The sequence below is a fragment of the Oncorhynchus nerka genome, linkage group LG4 (assembly GCF_034236695.1).
Source record: "Oncorhynchus nerka isolate Pitt River linkage group LG4, Oner_Uvic_2.0, whole genome shotgun sequence".
Taxonomy (NCBI): Eukaryota; Metazoa; Chordata; class Actinopteri; order Salmoniformes; family Salmonidae; genus Oncorhynchus; species Oncorhynchus nerka.
In genome coordinates, this window is record NC_088399.1 from 33,388,195 (window position 1) to 33,412,524 (window position 24,330).

At 46.2% G+C, this 24,330-nt stretch overlaps 1 protein-coding gene across 1 annotated transcript in view; it reads left to right on the plus strand.

Annotated features, from left to right (window-relative positions):
* The window catches only part of LOC115117511 (mediator of RNA polymerase II transcription subunit 13-like), a 126,180-nt gene extending 103,168 nt beyond the window's left edge, over positions 1-23,012 (plus strand). The window contains 29 exon segments of the mRNA XM_065017465.1: positions 16-249; positions 2,239-2,403; positions 2,810-2,966; positions 3,105-3,209; positions 3,544-4,206; positions 4,342-4,552; positions 7,994-8,069; positions 8,154-8,281; positions 8,479-8,551; positions 9,150-9,179; positions 9,182-9,208; positions 9,211-9,368; positions 10,309-10,511; positions 10,618-11,039; positions 11,042-11,545; positions 13,085-13,264; positions 13,549-13,784; positions 13,967-14,189; positions 15,706-16,027; positions 16,131-16,380; positions 17,182-17,370; positions 17,579-17,802; positions 18,087-18,229; positions 18,412-18,570; positions 19,245-19,409; positions 19,716-19,867; positions 19,959-20,123; positions 20,290-20,417; positions 20,734-23,012. Coding sequence (XP_064873537.1) covers positions 16-249; positions 2,239-2,403; positions 2,810-2,966; positions 3,105-3,209; positions 3,544-4,206; positions 4,342-4,552; positions 7,994-8,069; positions 8,154-8,281; positions 8,479-8,551; positions 9,150-9,179; positions 9,182-9,208; positions 9,211-9,368; positions 10,309-10,511; positions 10,618-11,039; positions 11,042-11,545; positions 13,085-13,264; positions 13,549-13,784; positions 13,967-14,189; positions 15,706-16,027; positions 16,131-16,380; positions 17,182-17,370; positions 17,579-17,802; positions 18,087-18,229; positions 18,412-18,570; positions 19,245-19,409; positions 19,716-19,867; positions 19,959-20,123; positions 20,290-20,417; positions 20,734-20,866 — 5,825 coding nt within the window. The 3' untranslated portion in view covers positions 20,867-23,012.
* The last annotated feature ends 1,318 nt before the right edge of the window (positions 23,013-24,330 follow it).

A 24,330-nucleotide genomic window follows, 5' to 3' on the forward strand; every position in this document is an offset into this window, starting at 1 on the left:
CCATTGCCATTGCAGTGATCCTGAGTCCGTATGGTCTGTCGGGCTCTCTGACGGGCCAGGCCTATAAGATGAGTGACCAAGCTGTGAGGAAGCTGATGGAGGAGTGGAGCTACTTCTACCCCATGGTGCTGCAGTGCCATAGAGAGGGGGGAACAGGAGGTGCCGGCATGGGGGGCATGGGTGCGGAGAGGGAGGGCACTGACCTGCCGTTTGACCCCAACAGTCATGTGGCCGTCGAGGTCATCGTAGGTATGTATGGTAACGTTCAAAACACTTGCTACCAGGGCTGGCTGTAGCCTTTTGGGGACCATAAGCGAGATTTGTATTCTATTTTTAAACCAATTTCCTGAAAATCTGCCCATTTTTTGCCTTGGGGTGTAGAGAAATATTAGCCTTTTTTTAATGTGATATCTGAGTGAGAGTGACTAACAAAAATCAATGTGGGCCCCCTGGAGGTCAGGGCCCCTGGATGTCAGGGCCCCTGGACATGTGCCCTGGTCAGTTTTCCGCCATGATTACTGTAAGTTTAGATAACTAGCTAGACTAACCTACCAATCATTTATTTGATCTGATTGACTGACTGTCAGGAGATAAACTGCTGATGCACAACCACATTACGAACTTGCACCTTGTGTATTCTACTATTCTAACTCTCAACAGTAAGTTATAACCAAATGAGTTCCTAAACTCCTAAACTGAGTTCCCACTCGGGAACCACCACTTATGTTGCGAATGCCTGGAGCCGGCCCTGCTTGCTACCTTTGAATGTAATTGAATGTACACACTTTGCTGTATATATATTGTTACGACCTGGCTCATAGTTCGTTACAACAAAGGGAGACCACGCATGACTTACATGTAAAAAGGAATACATTTATTCAACTAATTAATAACAAATACAACAATGTAACACAAGCTGTGGACGTCTGTAGGATCAGTAGTGTATGCAGTGTGTGGATGTGTGGAGAGTGTGTTGTATGGTGAAAACAACAAGAACACTAAAGGTGGTGGAAGCCAGCCTGCCAGTCAGGGAAGAGATTGTTGGCTGATGTGGCCTCCCTTTATAGCCTGCAGGCTAAGCATGCCCAAGTGCGCCACATCAGCTGACAATCCTCCCAGCTCTGACCAAGTGAATCCAGCTATGATCCATTTCTGATGTCACTTGTTAAATCCACTTCAGTCAGTATAGATGAGGTTAGGAGACAGGTTAAATAATGATTTTAAGCCTTGAGACAATTGAGACATGAATTGTATATGTGTCGTTCAGAGGGTCAATGAGCAAAACAGAAAATGTAAGTGCCTTTGAACGGGGCATTGTAGTAGGTGCCAGGCGCACCGGTTTGTGTCAAGAACTGCAACGCTGCTGGGTTTTTCTCGTGTATATCAAGAATGGTCCACCACCCAAAGGACATCTAGCCAACTTGACACACAGCATTGGAGTCAATATGGGCCAGCGTCCCTGTGGAACGCTTTCGACACCTTGTCGAGTCCATGCCCCAACGAATTGATGCTGCAAAAGGGGGGAGGGATGCAACTCAATATTAGGGAGGTGTTCCTAATGTTTTGTACACTCAGTGCACACGCATTAACATTAGGCTATGGGTGACAGTAGGCTATTGGCAAAGTGTTTTGATATGGTGTTACTGAAATGTATTATCATTATCACACCTAAAGAGGGAACTACAGAGAACAACAGCTCTTCATTGATTTTAGTCTCAGCTTTGATTGCACATTCATTGTCTGTTTGAGGCTAAATGATACTGGAGGTGGTTAATTAGTGGTGGATCCAGCGCTCTCTAGGGAGAAGTGTTATGTCTCTCAGAGTGCATTGAGGTAAGGAGGAAAGACTAGAGGAGAGAAGGGGAGAGGTGTGGAGGGGAGGAGAGGAGTGGAGAGAGGAGGAGAGGAGAAGGGGAGATTGGGAGAAGATGAGAGAAGCTCCAGGGATAGGAGAAGAGAGGAGCTCAGTGAAGCTCCAGGGAGTGACGGATACACAGCATGGTGTAATCAGCCCATTGACTGGCTGCCAAGCCCATCGACTGGATGCCTGACCCCTCATCATTGATTAGAACTGATTGAAATCGGACCTCCCTAAGCCCAGTACCAGCCAGCCGCTGTAGGCCACACAATGATTAACCAATCCAGTGTGTATTGGCCCCAGAAGGAGTGTGTGGGGTGGATATGAGTGCATCTGTGTGAGTGTGAGGGGATTTAAACTACTCTTTCATCTTCTTCTAGGTGGTGTGAGGATGGTCTACCCAGCTGCCTTTGTGCTGGTTGCTCATGGCGACCTGCCTGTGGACCAGCCCCAACCTGCCCCCGGAGCCCAGGGGCTCAGCAGAGACCCCTCCCATTGTAGCATCCCCCTCACACCGCCCACCTCACCTGAACAGCCCTGCTCAGGTACTGGATGCCTCTACCACCACACCATATCATCATCATAAACACCAGAACTTGACCCTGAATAATCACATACCCAAAATGACTCTGATTCAGCTCTACTTGCACAACAGCAAAACAACTCAATACTGCAATCCATAACCCAACTCTAAATGCAATAAAATCCATAATCAACATTGAATGAAGTCTACTTGATGAATATCTAATAAATTAAGAAATAAAACAGCTGATACAAACGAACTGATGATGCTGTACTGTAGCTGCAGAGTTGTTCTTGAGTTGCAATTTGCAATTTCTCAATATCTCAAGAGTCCTAGTAAAGTGTCTCCTGCCGTGCACCTTTAAGACATCCACCCACAGCCAAATGGAACAAACACCAGTGAATAATGTCATCTGTTGATTATTTCAGCAGACAGTGGCTTTGTGACAGTGTCCAGCATCCTCCTTGCCCAGGAGAGGGCCATTGGAGCCACCAACCACAGCCCAAAGCATTCTGGGAAGAAACTGACCAATCAGGTGGTGCATCAGGCATGGAAGGAGTGTTATCTCAACCAACTGCAACACAAGTGAGTGTCTAGAGAGGCTGCTGGCTAACCGGGGCACAGCTACAGACACGGTTTATCTCTTGGCATTTGCGGTGGGATTGTTAGTGTTGGTGTGCAGTGACACGATTGGCGCCCTCACGCTTCTCTTTGTGCCCCCAGATGCAGTGTGCCCAGTAGCGTGACGCCAAAGAAGGAGGCGCCAAACGGGGTGACCACCTGGGACTTTATCGACTCGGGCGAGAGGGCGCCCTGCAGCTGCTCCAGGTTGGCACAGGGGTTGGCATCTGGTGGTAGTGCTCCAGCCGTTTAGCACTGGAGCATGGCACCACCCAGCTAGACATCTGAGCTTCATTTTAACTGGTGCTACTTATGTGAAGCCTATTGTATTTGAATATTGCGTATTGATTATGTAGAAATAATGTGAACATTGTGAAAATGTAGTGTATGTATTTGTATTAAATATACTGTGTTGATATGATGTAGACAAGTCCTCACAAGTTGCTACACATAGTTGAAAGTGTTCAATATGTTTAAGAGCAGAATCCTCACCTGCCACGCTAGTTCTGTCTGCCATCAGATCCTGTTTCTCTTCCTGAAGGTTAAAGCAGCAGAAACAGCAGCAGCAGACCAACACCTCCTCTGCCAACCCTCTGTCTGGTGCCAACCCCACCCCCTCCCTGGGCCCAGCACTTCCTCCTCCCTCCCTGCCTAAGCACAAGGCCACGGACAAGTCAGAGAAACCCGACAAACAGCCCAAGAGGGTCGCCGCCATGACCCCCTTCCACCACCGGCTCTCTGTGGGCCAGGAGACCTGCCTGGAACAAGACTCCACTGGAGGGTCCCAACTCGGCCTAGTCGCCCTGGACCCTCTCTTGGATCCCATGCCCACCTGCAAGTACCCCAAGCCCCTCTCAGCTGGCAGGAAAGCCCCCCAGTCCCTGCTCCACTCTCCTGTCTCCCCATTACCCCCCATGCTCAGCCCCCATCCACGGGTGGGGCAGGACCCTGAGGTACTGGATGCTCCTGTGGGCATGGCCCCCTGTCCAGATGGGGCGTCAGGGCTGGGGGTGATGGAGCCCAGTGCGACTGCTCTCTATGCAGCCCCTCTGGGGCCCAGAGAGAGGGAAGCTGGGGCGAGCTGGTGGAGGGGCTTCAGGACTCCTAGGGCTGATAAGGCTGAGTTCAGGCCTCCAGAGCTGCCCAGTGACAGAGTGGAATTAAAGACAGAGACACAGGCCACTGAGGGAGTTGCACTGAAAAGGTGAGAGAGAGACCAGTTCATAAATGTAGAAACTAAAGTCACGCATGCCAGCATTCACACAAGCACGCAGGCAGGCACACAAACACACACACACTCAGAGGATCACTCTAAGTTTCCTATCTAATTTCCCTCCAGACTATTTGCACAGACAGAGAAGTGTTTCAAGATATCCGAGGAGCGTGTTAGGGAACACATCCAGACCCTGGGTCTACTGCAGCAGCCTGGGGTGGAAGGGCTGGGGGACCTTGGGGACGACCCATATGACTTCAAGGAAGGAGACATCGAGTACAGCTTCCCCACCTCCAAGAGACTGAAGGCCCGAGACCCTAGCAAGAGAGGCCCCAAGGTAAGTAAAAATAAATTGCAATGATTAGTATTGTTGGTGGATAGGGCTGTTACAGTGACTGTATTAGCAGGAGTGGTAGAGATACTCTTAATGATCGGCTATGAAAAGCCAACTGACATTTACTCCTGAGGTGCTGACTTGCTGCACCCTCGACAACTACTGTGATTATTATTATTTGACCATGCTGGTCATTTATGAACATTTGAACGTCTTGGCCATGTTCTGTTATAATCTCCAACCGGCACAGCCAGAAGAGGACTAGCCACCCCTCATAGCCTGGTTCCTCTCTAGGTTTCTTCCTAGGTTTTGGCCTTTCTAGGGAGTTTTTCCTAGCCACCGTGCTTCTACACCTGCATTGCTTGCTGTTTGGGGTTTTAGGCTGGGTTTCTGTACAGCACTTTGAGATATCAGCTGATGTACGAAGGGCTATATAAATAAATTTGATTTGATTTGATTATTACTGCTGCAGTCCAATTCCAAGTGACCGTTTAGTTATGGTAACTACTGTAGGCTTCTCCCAGCTCTGATGCTGCTGAAGGTCATTAGTAGCCGGCCAAACTTGCTAACTGCCTGGTTCTCAGCCCTCTATTGTCCCTCTAATCACGCTAACATCAATGCAAATGTCATAGAAAATCAAATCAAACACTTCATGAGAGCCCATGAGCTCATGTTGCTCAACATTTCTATAGGCTATGTAATTGCATGACAAAACAGAGTTTTGATGGCCTCTATTAAAAAGAGGATCCCATCAGCTTTCTATAGGCTAGGCATGCTATACTTATTTAGCAACTTTCCTAATATTAAGCACATTTCTTTGCTTCACAACAGGAGTATAGCCTATCTGGCTTGCATGAAACTGAACCATGGGGAAAGCGTCCTTCATTTACTCTATTTACAGTGCCTTGCAAAAGTATTCATCTGTAATTTAAATGGATTTTTATTTGGATTTAATTTAGTGGACATACACAAAATAGTCCAAATTGGTGAAATGAAAAAATTAAGTTGTTTTAAAAAATAAAAATAAATTATAAACGGAAAAGTGGTGCACGTATATGTATTCACCCCTTTTGCTATGAAGCTCCTAAATAAGATCTGGTGCAACCAATTACCTTCAAAGTCACATAATTAGTTAAATAAAGTCCATCTGTGTGCAATCTAAGTGTCACATGATCTGTCACATGATCTCAGTATATATACATTTGTTCTGAAAGGCCCCAGAGTCTGCAATACCACTAAGCAAGGGGCACCACCAAGCAAGCGGCACCATGAAGACCAAGGAGCTCTCCAAACAGGTCAGGGACAAAGTTGTGGAGAAGTACAGATCAGAGTTGGGTCCTAAAACAATATCAGAAACTTTGAACATCCCACGGAGCACCATTAAATCCATTATTAAAAAATGGAAAGAATATGGCACCACAACAAACCTGCCAAGAGAGGGCCGCCCACCAAAACTCACGGACCAGGCAAGGAGGGCATTAATCAGAGAGGCAACAAAGAGACCAAAGATAACCCTGAAGGAGCTACAAAGTTCCACAGCTGAGATTGGAGTATCTGTCCACAGGACCACTTTAAGCCGTACACTCCACAGAGCTGGGCTTTATGGAAGAGTGTCCAGAAAAAAAGCCATTGCTTAACTAAAGAAAAAATAAACAAACATGTTTGGTGTTCACCAAAAGGCATGTGGGAGACTCCCCAAACATATGGAAGAAGGTACTCTGGTCAAATGAGACTAAAATTGAGCTTTTTGGCCATCAAGGAAAACGCTGGCGTCTGGCGCAAACCCAACACCTCTCATCACCCCGAGAACATCATCCCCACAGTGAAGCATGGTGATGGAAGCATCATGCTGTGGGGGATGTTTTTTTCCGTCAGGGTCTGGGAAACTGGTCAGAATGGAAGGAATGATGGATGGCGCTAAATACAGGGAAATTCTTGAGGGAAACCTGTTTCAGTCTTCCAGAGATTTGAGACTGGGACGGAGGTTCACCTTCCATAATTTGCAAATAAATTCATTAAAATTCCTACAATGTGATTTTCTGGATTTTTTTTCTCATTTTGTCTGTCATAGTTGATGTGTACCTATAATGAAAATTACAGGCCTCTCTCATCTTTTTAAGTGGGAGAACTTGCACAATTGGTAGCTGACTAAATGCTTTTTTGCCCCACTGTAAATCGCATTTGCGGTCACTTTTGAGAATGGTATTTTCCTGCTAATGGAACTTTCACACTTATAGCTTACTGCCATGTGTGCATGCATTGTTGTGCTTATAATGTGCCTAGTAGTTTATCAACAATTTAAGCTAAACGTGTTGATCTGTTGCAACAGCCTCATGCCTTTGCTGTCCGTTAGGCCTACTCATTTTGTTGGCTGATGAAAAGTAATGTGGACAGCTCTTCTAACATCTTCAATATGCCTCTCGGAATTCGATAAGAAGGAGGCGCGCAGTTGTGTCCCCGATGTGTCTGTCTTCACTTGTAGGCATCTTAGCTCTGAAGTAGGATAAGGACTTGATCACGTGACAGGCATTGGCTAATAAGAATTGAGATATCTGAGAGAGCCATGTGAGTTAGAGGTGCTTCGGAGCACGCAGCTGGGAGAAGGGAATTATAGTTGTTATATTCAGCCCAAGAGCACAATGGCCACTGGCAGCAAAAAACATGGATTTCTTTAAGGGGCATTACAGCCACACAATGGGGATGCCACCGGGAAATTCGAGGCATTATCAACTGCTTGTTAAATTGTGACTGAGAGACTGATGAAGTGTGTGCAGCCTGCGCAAAACAAAAACAAAGCAGAGCTCATGCCTTTCATGCAACCTTTTTCAAATCATCATTAGTCACATCATGAGCCTTGGAATGTATTAAAAATCAAAACATGTAGCCCAATGTTTGTATCACAACTAAAGTTGCATGAATAACTCTAAATGAAGCATATAGTAGGACCTGTTTCTTTGTTAATCCCTCAACACAGAACAGCAGCATGTGCGCACTCCCTCAGAAATCAATGTTATGCTATGTTCAATTGTATTCTTCATACTATAAAATAATGCCACGGAATTCTAGGCAAATCGTGTTTGCTAAATAAACTAGTGTAGCCCACAGCCATATGGTACAGCCAGATCAGGACCTAACATAAGGACAACTCAGAGTATGCTATTGTGTTATTCGGAAATAGACAACATTTTCTTCATTTCATGTTTTCCTGTCTAAAATAAATAATGGATTTATTGTGACTGTATAGGTTAAATTAAATGTATTTATTAGACTTTTTAAAGTGTAGATTTTTACAAAGGTCTGCATCAGTGGCTTGTAGGCTATGCGTGGATGCCAGTAGCTGCTAAATGTGTTTATGTTAATTAATGGTGATTTACAGTGAGACCGGAAGTAATTTGGTTGACAATCACCTGCTGACAAAATTTCATGAATATAACTGTCTTCCAGGGAGAGGATATCAGCAACGGTGCACTGCCTGATGGGAAAGATGCCATGTCCATCTTTAGCTCTGCCCCCAAAGCTGGTAAGGATTTGAATGTTGACAACACATGTATTATGAGGTGTGTTCTTTGCGCTGTGTTTGATTGTCTTGTTTGTGTGTTTCTAGATGATGACTCACCGCAGGACGACGAGGCAGCCAAAGCCCAAAACCCTCCTCTAACCAGGGAGACTGATCTGGTGGTCCTCATCTCAGACCTGGAGAACATTTTCGACGAGGATGAGGAGGAACTTGGGGTGAGAAACATTTGAACAATTACTGGATGTCTAAAATCTGTTTCATTTTCATTCCCTCGTTCAACAAAGCGCTATACACTCATCATAATAATAAATAATTGTATACTTTACTGTGCATGCCATTTAGCAGACACTTTTATCCAAGGAGACTTAGATATGTGTTGTATAATAATTTGTAGACTGCTTGCCCCAATCAGCACACAGCCAGGGTCCTGGTATCAGGAGGTGAAGACCGAAGGGATGGGAGGGTGGCTGTGCCCTATCCTTCAAGTGAGTCTATCTTTACATGTACACATGTTCAGCAGTTTGTTTGTTATCTTATGCATGTTATCTTAGCTTAGTTTAGCATGATTCTGAGACCTGGGAATAATAATCTTTCTTCTTCTCCTTCTCTCACATCTTCTCTGCCTGTTTCTGTCTGTTTTATCTCTCGTTGTCCTTCGCCGTCCCTCCCTCTCTATCTCTCTCTCTCCTCCCCCCGTCCCTCCCTCTCTCTCTCCTCCCCTCATCTCCTCCCCCATCTCTCTCTCTCTCTCCTCCCCTGTCCCTCTCTCTCGCTCTCTCTCTCTCTCTCTCTCCTCCCCTCATCTCCTCCCCCTCCTCCCTCCCTCTCTCTATCTCTCTCTCTCTCTCATCTCCTCCCCTCATCTCCTCCCCATCCATCCCTCCCTCCCTCCTCTCTCTCTCTCTCTCCCCTCTCTCTCTCCCCATCCATCCCTCCCTCCATCTCCTCCCCCATCCTCTCTCTCTCTCTCTCTCTCTCTCCCCCTCTCTCTCTCTCTCCATCTCTCTCTCTCTCTCTCTCTCTCTCTCTCTCTCTCTCTCTCCTCCTCCCCTCATCTCCTCCCCCATCCCTCTCTCCATTCAGCAGTAGCAGACCTCCAGCGGATGTTCCCCACACCCCTTCCCTGGAGCAGCACCCGGCCTTCTCCCCATCATGACATACCGTGACACCCCCAGCCAAGAGCCACCAGCCCCCTCGGGGGGCTCTGACCACCCCCTGGGCCCCCTGTCCTCCACCCAGCTCCAGGAGTACCGGATGGAGGTGGAGGAAGGCATGGCCAGTCCTAAACATGAGGACATTAAGGTGAGGCACCACAGAAGTAATGGGAATGGAAACGATTAAGTCTGTAGTATGTGACATCATGTAACCGATTGATATATTCAAATTGGTTAATATGGTTAGTGGTTGTCAGTGTTTGGGAAACTACTCTGAAAATATAGTTGACCAAGCTACCAATTGCTTCACACTGGAATAAGTTAAACTACACTAAAGCTACCCTAAAGTTACTCTGAAAAAGTTGTTCACTACATCCAAACCACTTCGTGAAAAGTATGTTTATGTGAAAAATATGTAACTCTGTAATGTCATTGACTACAAATTGCAAGACAGATCACTTTGGGGTCATATGTTAACAGAATGTGTCATTTAGCCTATTAAACTCTAAATCTACGTATGTTTCAAATTAAAATTAGTCAGGTCTGATACCAAAAAAGAAAGGAAATGATTGCCTACTTCACCCATGTTTTATTTTATTTTTGAAGAAAAAGTCACGTGTAGTTCCAGTAATAAGCTCCAGTGTTAAATGGCAATAAAGTAATTAAGTATTGAAAACAGTACATATATTTGAATTGAGTTCAACTACCACCAAGCTACAGCTACAGTTGCATTGCTAGTTGAACTAGATGTAGTTCACTCCTCCCCAACACTGGTGGTCGTATGATGAATGTTATAATAGTGAAAATGCTTCAAATAAAGTAGCTACAGGGCACTGTGCAGCCTACCAGTGTTAATGTAAACTTTAGCGTCTCATTTGATCTTGACTGATGTTGCTGTAGCATGTTTATACCTGCTGGCCTGCTAGAGGACTCACTGGTATGTGGAACCAAATACCTGAACTGCTCCTCACCATACAGCCTGTTTCAACTTGTGTCGTTGTTAAGTGCTCAATTGTCTCTCTGTGACACATTGTGATACTGTGGGAACACATTTACAATGAGCTCTCCTTCCCCATCCCCCTCTGCAGGACTTCTCATTTGTGTACCGTGTCCCGTCTGTCCAGCCACAGATGGGCTGCTCCATGTTTGCTCCGCTGCGGACCCTCCCCAGTCAGTGTCTGCCCCCCATCAAGGTGCCTGACCAGTGTTACTACCGGCCCTCCTGGGCCCTGCTGCCCAAGATGGAGCACTACTCCTCCCTGCCGCCCTCCTTCATCAGAGATGGATATGTGTAAGTACTGTACCAGGGTTGGTTCTATTACAGCTGGATGGATGTTCATAAAATGTACCTTAAACGTTACCACGTTGAATTTACTGTGTGTGTGTGTGTCCTCCAGCAACGTCCCCAGTGTTGGGGACCAGGAGTATGCCCAGATGAGTGCCAGTGCCCTATCCATAGGCACCACCGGTGGTATCCTCCCCTCGCCCTCCCCTGCCACCCCCCGCTTCTCCGTCCCCACCCCTCGTACCCCGCGCACCCCAAAGGGTGTTGGCACGGCCAGCGGGCAGGGCTCTGTGAAGCAGGAGGGCACCGGGACAGAGCTGAGCTCCCCTGCCTCCACGCCCTCCACCAGCCTGCCTATGAGCTCCCTGACTGAGCCCCATGCGTCCTGCCCCGCCCTGCCCGAGGCCCACAGCCTGTACGCCGCCCTGCTCCTCTCTGACTCAGTCCTCAACGTCTTCAAAGATCGCAACTTCGACAGCTGCTGCATCTGCGCCTGCAACATGAACGTGAAGGGCGCTGACGTGGGCGTGTACATCCCGACTCCACTCTCGAGGACCAGTACCGCTGCATGTGCGGCTTCAGCGCCATCGTCAACCGCCGGCTGGCCCACGGCACGGGCCTCTTCCTGGAGGACGAGCTGGACATCTTCGGGAGGGGCTCGGAGGTGGGCCGGGCAGCCGAGAGGAGGCTGGCGCTGTGCCGCAGAGACCCACCCATGGGAGACCCCCGGGCCAAGCGCCCCCAGGACTCCTCCCCCGCCCCTTCCTCTGTCATGGAGCTCCTCCAGGAGCAGTGCTCCCAGCCCATCTCCTCCCTGGCCTCCCTACACCTCCCTCCTGCCTGCTCCTGCCACGGCCGCCAGGGGGCACTGCTCCAGAGCTGGATGTCTGACAAGCAGTGGGCGGATGGCAGTGATGCGTGTGTGGAGTGTTACAACGCGCTGGTTCAGGGGCAGCAGTATGTGGATAACCCCGCCGGGGGGAAAGTAGATCCGGCTGTTGTGAGGAGCAGCGCTCTACACTCCTGGCCTCACACCAATGGTAAGGAGGAGGGATCCGGCTGGGATGATAGAAGGATGCCAAGGGGTGATAGTAATTGGAGGATGACAGTAGGGATGACAGTGGTGATAGAGCTGATAGTGGCTGTCTATCTGCGGTGAACTGATTACAGTTATAAATACACTATCTATACAAAGGTTTACTGACACCTTTTTAATTAGTGGATTCGGCTATTTCAGCCACACCCATTGCTGACAGGTGTATAAAATAGACCACACATCCATGCAATCTCCATAGACAAATATTGGCAGTAGAATGGCCTTAATGAAGAGCTTAGTGACTTGCAACGTGGCTTTCAATGTGGCCACGTCATAGGATGCCACCTTTCCAACAATTCAGTTTGTGAAATTTCTGACCAGTAGAGCTGCCCCGGTCAACTGTAAGTGCTGTTATTGTTAAGTGGAAACGTCTAGGAGCAACAACGGCTCAGCCGTGAAGTGGTAGGCCACATAAGCTCACAGAACAGGCGTATTACGTAAAAATGGTCTGTCCTCGGTTGCAACACTCATTACCGAGTTCCAAACTGCCTCTGGAAGCAACGTCAGCAGAACTGAACTATTTATCGGGAGCTTCATGAATTGGGTTTCCATGGCCGAGCAGCTGCACACAAGCCTAAGATTACAATGTGCAATGCCAAGCATTGGCTGGAGTGGTGTAAAGCTTGCTGCCATTGGACTCAGGAGCAGTGGAAACGCGTTCTCTAGACTGATGAATCATGCTTTACTATCTGTCGGTCTGAAGGACGAATCTGGGTTTGGCAGATGCCAGGAGAACGCTACTTGCCCGAATGCATAGTGCCAACTGTAAAGTTTGGTGGAGGAGGAATAATGTTTTTTGTGGTTCCGGCTAGGCCCCTTAGTTCCAGTGAAGGGAAATCTTAATGCTACAGCATACAATGACATTCTAGATGATTATGTGCTTCTAACTTTGTGGCAACAGTTTGGGGAAGGCCCTTTCCTGTTTCAGCATGACAATGCCCCCGTGCGCAAAGCGATATCCATACAGAACTGTTTTGTCAATATCGGTGGGGAAGAATTTGACGGGTCTGCACAGACTCCTGACCTCAACCCCATTTGGGATGAATTGGATCGCCGACTGTGAGCCAGGTCTAATCACCCAACATCAGTTCCCGACCTCCTGTGGCAGTCCAGTTTCAAAATCTAGTGGAAAGCCTTCCCAGAAAAGTTGAAGCTGTTAAGGCAGCAAAGGTCGTAGCAACTCCATATTAATGGCCAGGATTTTTGAATGAGATGTTAGATGAGCAAGAGTCCACATACTTTTGGTCATGTCGTGTAGCATATTGTTTCTTAGAATGGAAAATTAAACAAGATCAATCCATTCACTCGAAGTTTAAATCCATGTTTCTCTATGTTAGATACGGACTGTTGTGTAATGTGACGTTCAATGTGTATGATGTCTAATGCTTATTTATGTAATATATGTATTTCTGTGTGTGTGTGTTTGTTCTCGTGTGTGTGTTCTTGTGTGTGTGTGTGTGTGTGTGTCCTTGTCTCTCCCTAGTGTTGGACATCAGTATTCTGTCGTCCCAGGACGTGGTGCGTATGCTGCTGTCCCTGCAGCCCTTCCTCCAGGACGCAATCCAGAAGAAACGTACAGGCCGGACCTGGGAGAACATCCAGCATGTCCAGGGTCCACTCACATGGCAACAGTTCCACAAGATGGCCGGCCGGGGATCCTACGGTAAGCCACCAGGGACACTCTTTATTGACATATCTACAGTAGATATTTGAAATGTACTGTATTTTAGATAGATTTCCCATGAACTGTTTGTGACTTCACTTTTGTGTAAATTATATTTGATGTCAACATTTCAGGTTCTTACACTGATCTCAATTTAGGAGTAGGCCGCCTAAATATTGCTGTACAAAGGATAACTGGAGAAATGTAATCGAACATGACAATCACCTGACCTCTTTCAGTCCAGTCCAGCCTTCCATAAATCTTCTCATCTTTCTTCTCACCAGGGTCAGAGGAGTCGCCCGAACCCCTTCCCATCCCTACCCTGTTGCTGGGCTACTACGATAACTATGATCGTAACTTCCTGGCGCTGTCACCCCTGGCGCTGCCCTTCTGGGAGAAGCTGCTGTTGGAACCATATGGGGGACAGAGGGACGTGGCCTTCCTGGTGCTCTGCCCCAACTCTGAAACCCTGCTGGCCGGGGCACAGGCCTTCTTCCAGGAGCTCAGCGCTGTCTACGAGGTAAGTCCTATTATACTACTATATCCCAAACCTCTCCTCTAGCAATTCCTTAGTTGTTGTTTTCTTCAGAATATACAATTACCAATTAGATGTCTCCACCTCCTGTGAATGTTTGAAGACACTGGGTGGGATACTGTGTATGTGTTCTATAGCCCTTGACCCCTACTTTTTGTCATTTTCAGATGTGTCGGTTGGGGAAACACAGACCCCTGGCAAAGGTCTCCAGAGATGGGCTGGTGCGTGTGGGGGCAGAGACAGAAACTGAGACCGATAAGGAGAAAGAGAAGGAGAGGCATGAGGAGGAGCAGATAGACCAGTGGTTCACAGGGCCCTGGGCTGGACAGCAACACAGCGACAACCTCAGAAAACTCAAACTCTATGCGCGCACCTGCAGGAAGCAGCTAGGTGAAACACTGAACTTTATGATTGAAATTGTCTGAAGTGATGGAGGGACATTGTACCAGTTGGGACATATGAGTACTTTTGGCATTCTCTCAACCAGCTTCACCTGGAATGCTTTTCCAACAGTTCCCACATATGCTGATCACTTGTTGGCTGCTTTTTCTTCACTCTGCGGTCCAACTCATCCCAAACCATCTCAATTGGGGTGAGGTCGGGTGATTGTGGAGGCCAGGTCATCTGATGCAGCACTCCATCTCTCTCCTTCTTGGTCAAATAGCCCTTACACAGCCTGGAGGTGTGTTTTGGGTCATTGTCCTGTTGAAAAGAAAATGATAGTCTCAGTAAGAACAACCCAGATGGGATAGCTTATCGCTGCAGAATGCTGTGGTAGCCATGCTGTTTAAGTGTGCCTTGAATTCTAAATAAATCACTGACAATGTCACCAGCAAAGCACCCCAACACCATCACATTTCCTCCTCCATGCTTCACAGTGGGAACCACACATGCAGAGATCATCCGTTCACCTACTCTGCATCTCACAAAGACACGGCGGTTACAACCAAAAATCTCACATTTGGACTCATCAGACCAAAGGACAGATTTCCACCAGTCTAATGTCCATTGCTTGTGTTTCTTGGCCTAAGCAAGTCTCTTCTTCTTATTGGTGTCCTTTAGTAGTGGTTTCTTTGCAACAATTCGACTATGAAGGCCTGATTCTTGCAGTCTCCTCTGAACAGTTGATTTTGAGATGTGCCTGTTACTTGAACTCTGTGAAGCATTTATTTGGGCTGCAATTTCTGAGGCTGGTAACTCTAATGAACTCATCCTCTGCAGCAGAGGTAACTCTGTGTCTTCCTTTCCTGTGGCGGGCCTCATGAGAGCCAGTTTCATTATAGAGCTTGATGTTTTTTGCGACTGCACTTGAAGAAACTAGAAGTTCTAGAAATGTTCTGGTATTGACTGACCTTCATGTCTTATTAATGATGGACTATCGTTTCTCTTTGCTTATTTGAGCTGTTCTTGCCATAATATGGACTTAGTCTTCTGTGTATATGGCTATCTTCTGTATACCACCCCTACTATGTCACAACACAACTGATTGGAAATTCCACAATTAACTTTTAACAAGGCACACCTGTTAATTGAAATGCATTCCGGGTGACTACCTCATGAAGCTGGTTGAGAGAATGCCAAGAGTGTGCAAAGTTGTCATCAAGGCAAAGGGTGGCTACTTTGAAGAATCTTTGTTTAACACTTTTTTGGTTACTACATGATTCCATGTGTTATTTCATAGATTTGATGTCTTCACTATTATTCTACAATGTAGAAAATAGTTAAAATAAAGAAAAACCCTGGAATGAGTAGGTGTGTCCAAACTTTTGACTGGTACTGTATGTATATACACTAACCATTGCTGCAGGAAGTAGGGGTGCTGAGAGTGCTGCAACACCCCCACCCCTAAACACTAACTACTCCATGCATTTCAACTCTAAATCCTCCTCTGTTTTCCTTCATCCAGGTCCACAGTTGTCTGCCCTGTCTTTGGACAGCAGTCTGTTGTTACCCCCCAAGCCTCAGCCCTCTCCAGCCCCTACGCCCTCCTCAGCCCAGCCTGCCCCCTCCTCCAGCCAGCCCCCCTATGGTCCTGGGGCCCCTGCTGAGGGAGAGGCAACAGCCCCCGCAGTGGCCCTCAGCTCAGAAAGCACCCCAACCCCCACAGCAGCAGCAGCCTCGGGCCAGCAAGGTCCAGCAGAGAGCACCCAAGGAGGGTCCACTGAGGTCAAGAATACCCTCAATGCCCCACCACCACCACCACCTAGCCAGCCAGAGACCCCTGAGAGGTGAAGACCCAGGGCATCTATGCTGCTATATTACTATTGTATTACTATATTATTATTCAGTTTTCTATGTTATCATGATATATGTCTCCGCCCCCTGTCCCAGTGTGGCGGAGCGGGAGCGAATCGGCATCCCCACGCTGGCGGACTCGGCCGATAGCCACGCCCACCCCCCTGCCATCGTGATCTACGTGGTGGACCCCTTCCTGTGCTCGGGCCGAGCGAGGGATGGAGGAGAGGAGGAGGAGGGTGAGGAGGTGGAGGCAGGCAGTGTGTGGTTACTAGGGCTGCTGCGTTGCTACACAGAGATGCTACAGACATTGCCGGAGAGCATGAGACCAGCACTGGTGTTACAGGTAGGATCATATACTGTACTGTACTCCCTCCTACACCACCTATAGCTTTGCTTCTGTATGGTTCAATGTTAATCAAATCAAATCAAATCAAATGTTATTTGTCACATACACATGGTTAGCAGATGTTAATGCGAGTGTAGCGAAATGCTTGTGCTTCTAGTTCTGACAATGCAGTAATAACCAACAAGTAATCTAACTAACAATTCCAAAACTACTGTCTTATACACAGTGTAAGGGGATAAAGAATATGTACATAAAGATATATGAATGAGTGATGGTACAGAGCAGCATAGGCAAGATACAGTAGATGGTATCGAGTACAGTATATACATATGAGATGAGTATGTAAACAAAGTGGCATAGTTAAAGTGGCTAGTGATACATGTATTACATAAGGATGCAGTAGATGATATAGAGTACAGTATATACATATACATATGAGATGAATAGTGTAGGGTATGTAAACATTATATTAGGTAGCATTGTTTAAAGTGGCTAGTGATATATTTTACATAATTTCCCATCAATTCCCATTATTAAAGTGGCTGGAGTTGAGTCAGTGTGTTGGCAGCAGCCACTCAATGTTAGTGGTGGCTGTTTAACAGTCTGATGGCCTTGAGATAGAATGGCTGTATGGATGAGTGACTGAGACTGTGGGGGAACACCCTAGTCCCTACATTGTGCACTAGTTTTGACCAGAGCCCTCTAGTCAAATGGAGTGCACTATATATGGAATAGAGTGCCAGAAGACACTGTATGGGTGTCCAACCACGGATCATTCATTCTGGATGGGTTGTCCAGGTGGTGCCATGTCAGTACCTGCTCCAGCCAGCCAGCGGTGAGAGCCCTCTGTACCTGCAGCACCTGCGCTCCCTGGCCTTCTCAGCCTACTCCCAGTGCAGACGCCTCCTACCCACACAGACACACATCAAGTCTCTGACCGGCTTTGGCCCCGCCTCCACCCTAGAATCTGTGCTCAAGAGCCCAGAGGTAAGGCTTGGACGAACACACACTTAAAGACATGTACACCCATTCAAAGTCACACACAGGCTTCAAACACAATCACTCCGACACATAGGGGCCTACCCTACCTACACATCTCATCTGATTAGTAAATGCTCCAAATGTCTGACAATCCCACTCTCTCCCCCTCCCTCCTCACTCTCCATCCCGCTCTCTCCCCCTGTCCCCTCCCCAGCACCCCAGCCCTCTACAGGGCTACTCTCCCCCATACATTCTGGGTCCTACCCGTGCCAAGCAACCGGAGCCAGGGGAGGTGTGGGCAGAGATCCCTCCCAGGTACAACGTGCTGTTTGTGGGCTACTGCCTGTCCCACGACCAGCGCTGGATCCTGGTCTCCTGCACCGACCAACAGGGAGAGCTACTGGAGACCTGCATCATCAACATCGATGTGCCCAACAGGTCAGTTACTCAATCAGTTACTCAATCACTCAGGGTCTGGGAGAGTGTGGGATATCTATGAGGTGTTGATGATGCTGTGCTAATGTTAGATCATGTCAAATCCTTTCATCCTGTCGCTCATTAAATTATATCATATAATATCTATTATGCATACTAGGCTGGGCTATATTATATTGAGTAAAGTAATACACTTTAATGTAGCATTTCAGAACCTTTATATTTATACAGTTCATGATGCTATATAGACATTACCAAACGTTCTTCTTGTCACTGCTCCTCCTCAGAGCGCGGTGGCCCAAGATCTCAGCCAGGAAGATTGGACTGCAAAAGTTATGGGACTGGTGTGTCGGCATCATCCAGATGACCTCACTGCCATGGAGGATCGTGATTGGTCGGCTGGGCAGACTAGGACATGGTGAACTGAAAGGTGAGTTCAGCGTAGTGCAGCTAACTCTGTTTCAATATCCCCGGTGTTTGGTGGAAGGTGAGATCTGCTGGAACTATTGTTTCGATATTTTCGGCCTCAGTATTTCAGTTGATCCAGAGGAGATGACAGTAGACTGTAGAACAATTCACTGTATTGACCTGCGTCTCCCTCCCTCCCTCCAGACTGGAGCGTTCTCCTGGGGGAGCACTCTCTCCACTCCATCAGTCGCCAGCTGAAGGAGGCATGTCGTATGTGTGGCATCTCCTCCGCCGACTCCCCCTCCATCCTCAGTGCCTGCCTGGTTGCCATGGAGCCCCAGGGCTCCATCGTGGTGATGCCAGGTTAGCAGCAGCACTGCTGGGCCCATGGATGATGTGTTTAGTGAACCTTCCAGATATAATAGACATATCTAATAGATGTTATAGGAGCTCACTCTGTAAGTCCTGGAGTTGCAGATACAACATGATGTTATGAGCTAAGGGTGAACAGTGTAATAGTGTGTTTAACCCCAATACTGCCACACACTCGGGGAGCACTGCGAGCTGCCACACTCACTTCACAGCTCACAGAAATGCAGACATAATGGCGATTGCAGCATTTTGAGGTAAGGTTAGGCCAAGTGGATTTTACAGTATAGACTGCACTGTAGCACATTGTGCATAGCAATTCAAACTAACACACTCAAAGGATTTCATTGCCAAGCACACACTGAGCTCTATTGAGGTAAATCTTACATGACATACTATTTATAATAAGTTGGTCTGAAGCGGGCTGTTGGAAATGTGCAGTGTTCAGTCCCCATCAGCTTCCCTGGCAACGGAGCGCCGGAGCATTTCCATCGTCATGGAGGCCAAGTTCATGGGATTTGTTGCATGACAGGGCCCATAGGTTTACTATCATACACATGGCACTTTTGTTTATGTGTGTGTGTGTGTGTGTGTGTGTGTGTGTGTGTGTGTGTGTGTGTGTGTGTGTGTGTGTGTGTGTGTGTGTGTGTGTGTGTGTGTGTGTGCAGACGCAGTGACAATGGGCTCGGTGTTTGGTCGCAGCACAGCCCTCAACCTGCAGACGTCCCAGCTGAACACCCCTCAGGACGCTTCCTGTACCCACATCCTGGTATTCCCCACCTCCGCCACCACACAGCTGGCTGCCAGCTCCTACCCCACAGAGGATAACGCCGGTAAGGGCTCCACATTAGACCTCCATGTTGAATGCAGTGTACAAGTTTATTCAGTACAACCAATATGTTAGCGGCAATAACATTATATCTAAAAATCTATACTTGAGCTGGAAGGCTTAATATGGGCAATAAGGTATTTTATACTCAGCATCTTACAGTAACTGTTGCTGGATTTAAGTTGTGTGAAGTTCACAAATATCTCCACCAGAGGGTGCAATTCTCTCAGGATTGTTTGGAATAGGATCAGAGGAATATGTATATGTAACTGACTAGATAGATAACTCTCTGCTGTGTTTCTGTCTCCAGACGACATGTTCGACCTGCCTTTCCCTGACGAGCTGGAGAATGACATAGGACATGACATTCTCAACCTGCACCCCTCCCCCAACACCTCCCCCGTACCCTCCCCTGGCTCCCCCTCTGGCATGGGGGGAAGCTCACACTTCCAGCATAACAGGGTGAGTTCAGGAACCAGGCTAAGTGACTCAATTCATCTGAACTATCCACTGTTAGTGGCCATATATCCTTAATATTCCCTCTGTCCTCCAGAGTCAGGGAGAGAGGTTTCTGTCCAGGGAGAACCCTCCGGAGGAGCTGAAGCAGCAACCTCTAGCCCTGGGATACTATGTCTCCACTGCCCAGGCCGACAGCCTGCCTCACTGGTTCTGGGCCTCCTGCCCTCAGGCTCAGAACCAGTGTCCACTCTTTCTCAAGGTAAGGGATCCACGTACTTGTTGATTTTGTGTGTGAGGGTGGGGATGCGTGCGTATGTGTGTGTGTGGGGTGGGGGGTGGGATGGGTGTGCGTGTGGGTGAATACTTTTGTGTATGTGTGTGTGTAAGTGTGTGTTCAGACACTTACCCCTGTTTCTCCTCTACAGGCATCTTTACACCACCACATCGCCATTGCCACAGCCCAATCAGATGAACCCAATCAGACAAGCTCAGACAAGACGACCAAGAGGATACCTCACCCTCTGGACTCCAAGACCACCTCTGACGTGCTCAGGTTAGTAGGTTATGCTATATGCCCAGTACCTATGGTTACAACATTTCTGGAAAACCAGAGAATTCTGAAACCCTCCCAGTATGCACTACCCATCCCATCCTACCTTCTACTGTATAACACCCTATCGTCTCCTGTTCTTACTCTGTCATATTGGTTGTTATTGTCACTAACTTGCCCTCTGTGATGAAGTAGTAGAGTATGTGCAGGGATCATTTGAAGGCTATTTAGGTCAACACTTCATTGAGTATGATGTATGTTCATGTTATGTGCTCTCTAACCCCAAACCCTGGTGCTCATGTCTTGCGTCCTGCTGTAGGTTTGTGTTGGAGCAGTACAACGCCCTCTCGTGGCTGACGTGTAACCCTGCCACCCAGGACCGCCGCTCCTGCCTGCCCGTCCACCTGGCTGTGCTCACACAGATGTACAATGCCGTCCTCAACATGCTCTAGCAATGGGACTTACTAATGGACAGCTGAGGAAACTGAGTGCTGTACAATCCATGGCCTCTGAGGTCATGTGTGCCTGCCTGTCTGCCTGCCTGCAATGTCTCTGCCGGGACACCAGAGAGAGCCAGAGGTCTGTTAAACAAATTCAGGAAGGACAGGTAGGGTGAGACTTATGGACCCCTTTTACACCTAGTATTACCATGTGATCTGTGATCAAATCATGGCTTTAATTCAGTGGATTGATGGCCAAAATGGTGGCAGTAGGACAACAGATTGTGCTGGTCCTTGGTTGGGAAAACAAACGCCTATGTACAGTACAGAGAGACCTTTGAACATGAACAGTATGGTCAGCCATGAGACCAGTCCAGTGCAATTCTTACCTTTAAAAACGGTTATTGTAAGATGCGGTGATGTGCCAACAACCATCTGAAAAGGCACGTACCGTCTGAGAGAGAAGATGGAGATATCCAGCTATGCCCTTTTTATTGTCATAATAGGACATTTCAGTGTTACACTTGTCATTATCAGATCAGCATTGACTTTTCACCCTGTTCCTGTGAGACTGAAGATGTTTTGAAGTCATGGAGGAAACATGTTAAAGGGTGCACTATGTGACCTATAGTGTGGTCCTGCATGAAGACTTGCACCATCCCCCTTACCAGCCATAACAGTGATACCCTGGGAGATACAGACATCCTCATGTAGGATGGGAGCCTGGGAGTCACCTGCATTAGGTGTCCTGTATCTGCCCCACACTGCAACAACCAGGGAACCAACTGACCATAGCAACACAGCAGCTTCCTACCTTCAATAACACTTTTACACGTTTGTAAGGAACTGTGGTTGTGAGTTCATTGGCTCGCGGTTTAGTAATGAAATTCATACCAACAATCATAAAAGGGCGTAGAACACAACAATTTCCTGTGAGGTCAAAGCATTTGATAATGGCACTTTTTCCTTACTTTTGGAAGTTACAATTTTATTGCTGTACATATGAACACACTGAATACTATTTGACAAATAATGAACAGAGATTCTTGTTTATAGAGTTAAACTGACATTTGTGAAGAATTTAGAATTATTTTTAATATTTAAAATTACATTTTGAAGAAAAAAATGTATCAAGGTCTTTTCCAAATTTAATATCAATCACCTTGGGGTCGGAAATGGAAATTGACGTTTTGAAGCAAATTGTAAAAAAAAAAATTATAACATTTCATATTTATATATAGTATATCATGCATATAAACTCATATATATATATATATATATATATATATATATATATATATATATATATGTATGTATGTATGTATGTGTATATATATATATATATGTGTATATATATGTGTATATATATATATGTATATGTGTGTGTGTGTATATACATATATTACTTCTCTAAAACAGCCACATGATGGTGATAGTGGTTTATACATAACTTTCTCTTTGAAGAGGCAAATACAGTATAAATCTTTTATCAAAGAAAATGTATTTTAGTTCTATACTTTTATATTTTTTTCAATGATTGAAATGTCAACTTTTTGCCGTTTTATTTAATGAGTTTAAGTTAAGGAGCTTAATACTGTAGGAAAGATATATTTATGAAGTGTCTCTCTTCTCCTGCTAAATAAACTTGAAATAGGCAATAGATTTCAATGGTATGTATTTGAGCATTACATGAGTGTTGTATATTTAACTAATATGCTTTATATCAGTGGTGGTCCTAAATGATGTCAAGCAAACCATCAGAAAAGCCTATTTCTTGAGCTCCACTCAAACAGCCCTGCTATTTGTACAATTCCTAGCATGTTTGTATATACACTTTTCACCTGGGTTTTTTCTCGAATTTCTCAAAGCTGTACATTTCATGCTGGTTTAATTGACTTTATTTTAAGTGATTCCTATAAAGTATTTTTTGCTGTGGGCTTTTTTAAATATAAATATATACATATGAATTCTCATTCAAAATACAGCCACGGGTGTATTGCCAAGAAATGTACATTCAAGTACAAAAAAGGGCAAGTTTGCAAATTTGTGACATCTGCCATCATTTTGAATATGAGACAGATCTATCTTGGGGAAGAGATCTGTGACTTTTACACTCTTTTTTTTAGTAAATTATTAAAACTCTTGAAAAAAACTCTGAGTGTGTGTTCTCTATGCTATCTTGTTCGAAACTGGAGTCTTTAAAATCTTTAATCTTTTGATATCTTTATATGATTATGGACAGTGCCATTCAGATCACTCATTGAATTTGAGACAAGCTGCATGATTAGTCCCAGACATTGATTCCATTGCCATGTTGTGAAAGGGACTACATGTGATGTGGTTGGAATGGTCTGGCGCGTCAATGCTCTGCTATCTGCATTTGTGTAGAGGAGAGGAGAGGGGAGGAGAGGGCCTGTTAGCATGTTTCAATGCTTTCCCCTTGTCCTGTCAACACAGAGACCTGTGAATTGGATCAACACCTCGGACCCCCGATCACATCTGCCCTCCTTATTGGAGACTATGTGGGAGACATGCTGAGAGCTGCTCTCTCATGGTACTGTAGAAGTTCAGACATGACTTGTTCGCTCACTAACACTGTCACAATCTTGACAACGTTGTTGTAGCATATGTCAGCTTCTAACTTATTGAAACAAAACAGAAACATGAATGATAGTGTTTCCTTGCACCATGCTGGTTTCATTCATATATCTGTATTGTAGTGGGGTAATATTTGATTCATAAGTATATTATATACAGTACCAGTCAAAAGTTTGTACACACCTACTCATTCCAGGGTTTTTCTTTATTTTTACTATGTTATACATTGTAGAATAAGTGTTAAACAAATAAAAAATATTTATATTTGAGATTCTTCAAAGTATCCACCCTTTGGCTTAATGACAGCTTTGCACACTCTTGGCATTCTCTCAACCAGCTTCACGAGGAATGCTTTTCCAACAGCCTACAAGGAGTTCCCACATATGCTGAGCACTTGTTGGCTGCTTTTCCTTCACTCTGCAGTCCAACTCATCCCAAGCCATCTCAATTGGGTTGAGTTTGGGTGATTGGTCAAATAGCCCGTACACAGCCTGGAGGTGTGTTAGGTAATTGTCCTGTTGAAAAACAAATGATAGTCCCAGTAAGCACAAACCAGATGGGATAGCGAATCGCTGAATAATGTTGTGGTAGCCATGCTGTTTAAGTGTGCCTTGAATTCTAAATAAATCACTGACAATGTCACCAGCAAAGCACCCCAACACCATCACACTTCCTCCTCCATGCTTCACGGTGGGAACCACACATGCAGATATCATCTGTTCATCTACTCTGCATCTCACAAAGACATGGCGGTTGTAACCAAAAATCTCTCATTTGGACTCATCAGACCAAAGGACAGATTTCCACCGGTCTAATGTCCATTGCTTGTGTTTCTTGGCCTAAGGAAGTCTCTTCTTCTTATTGGTGTCCTTTAGTAG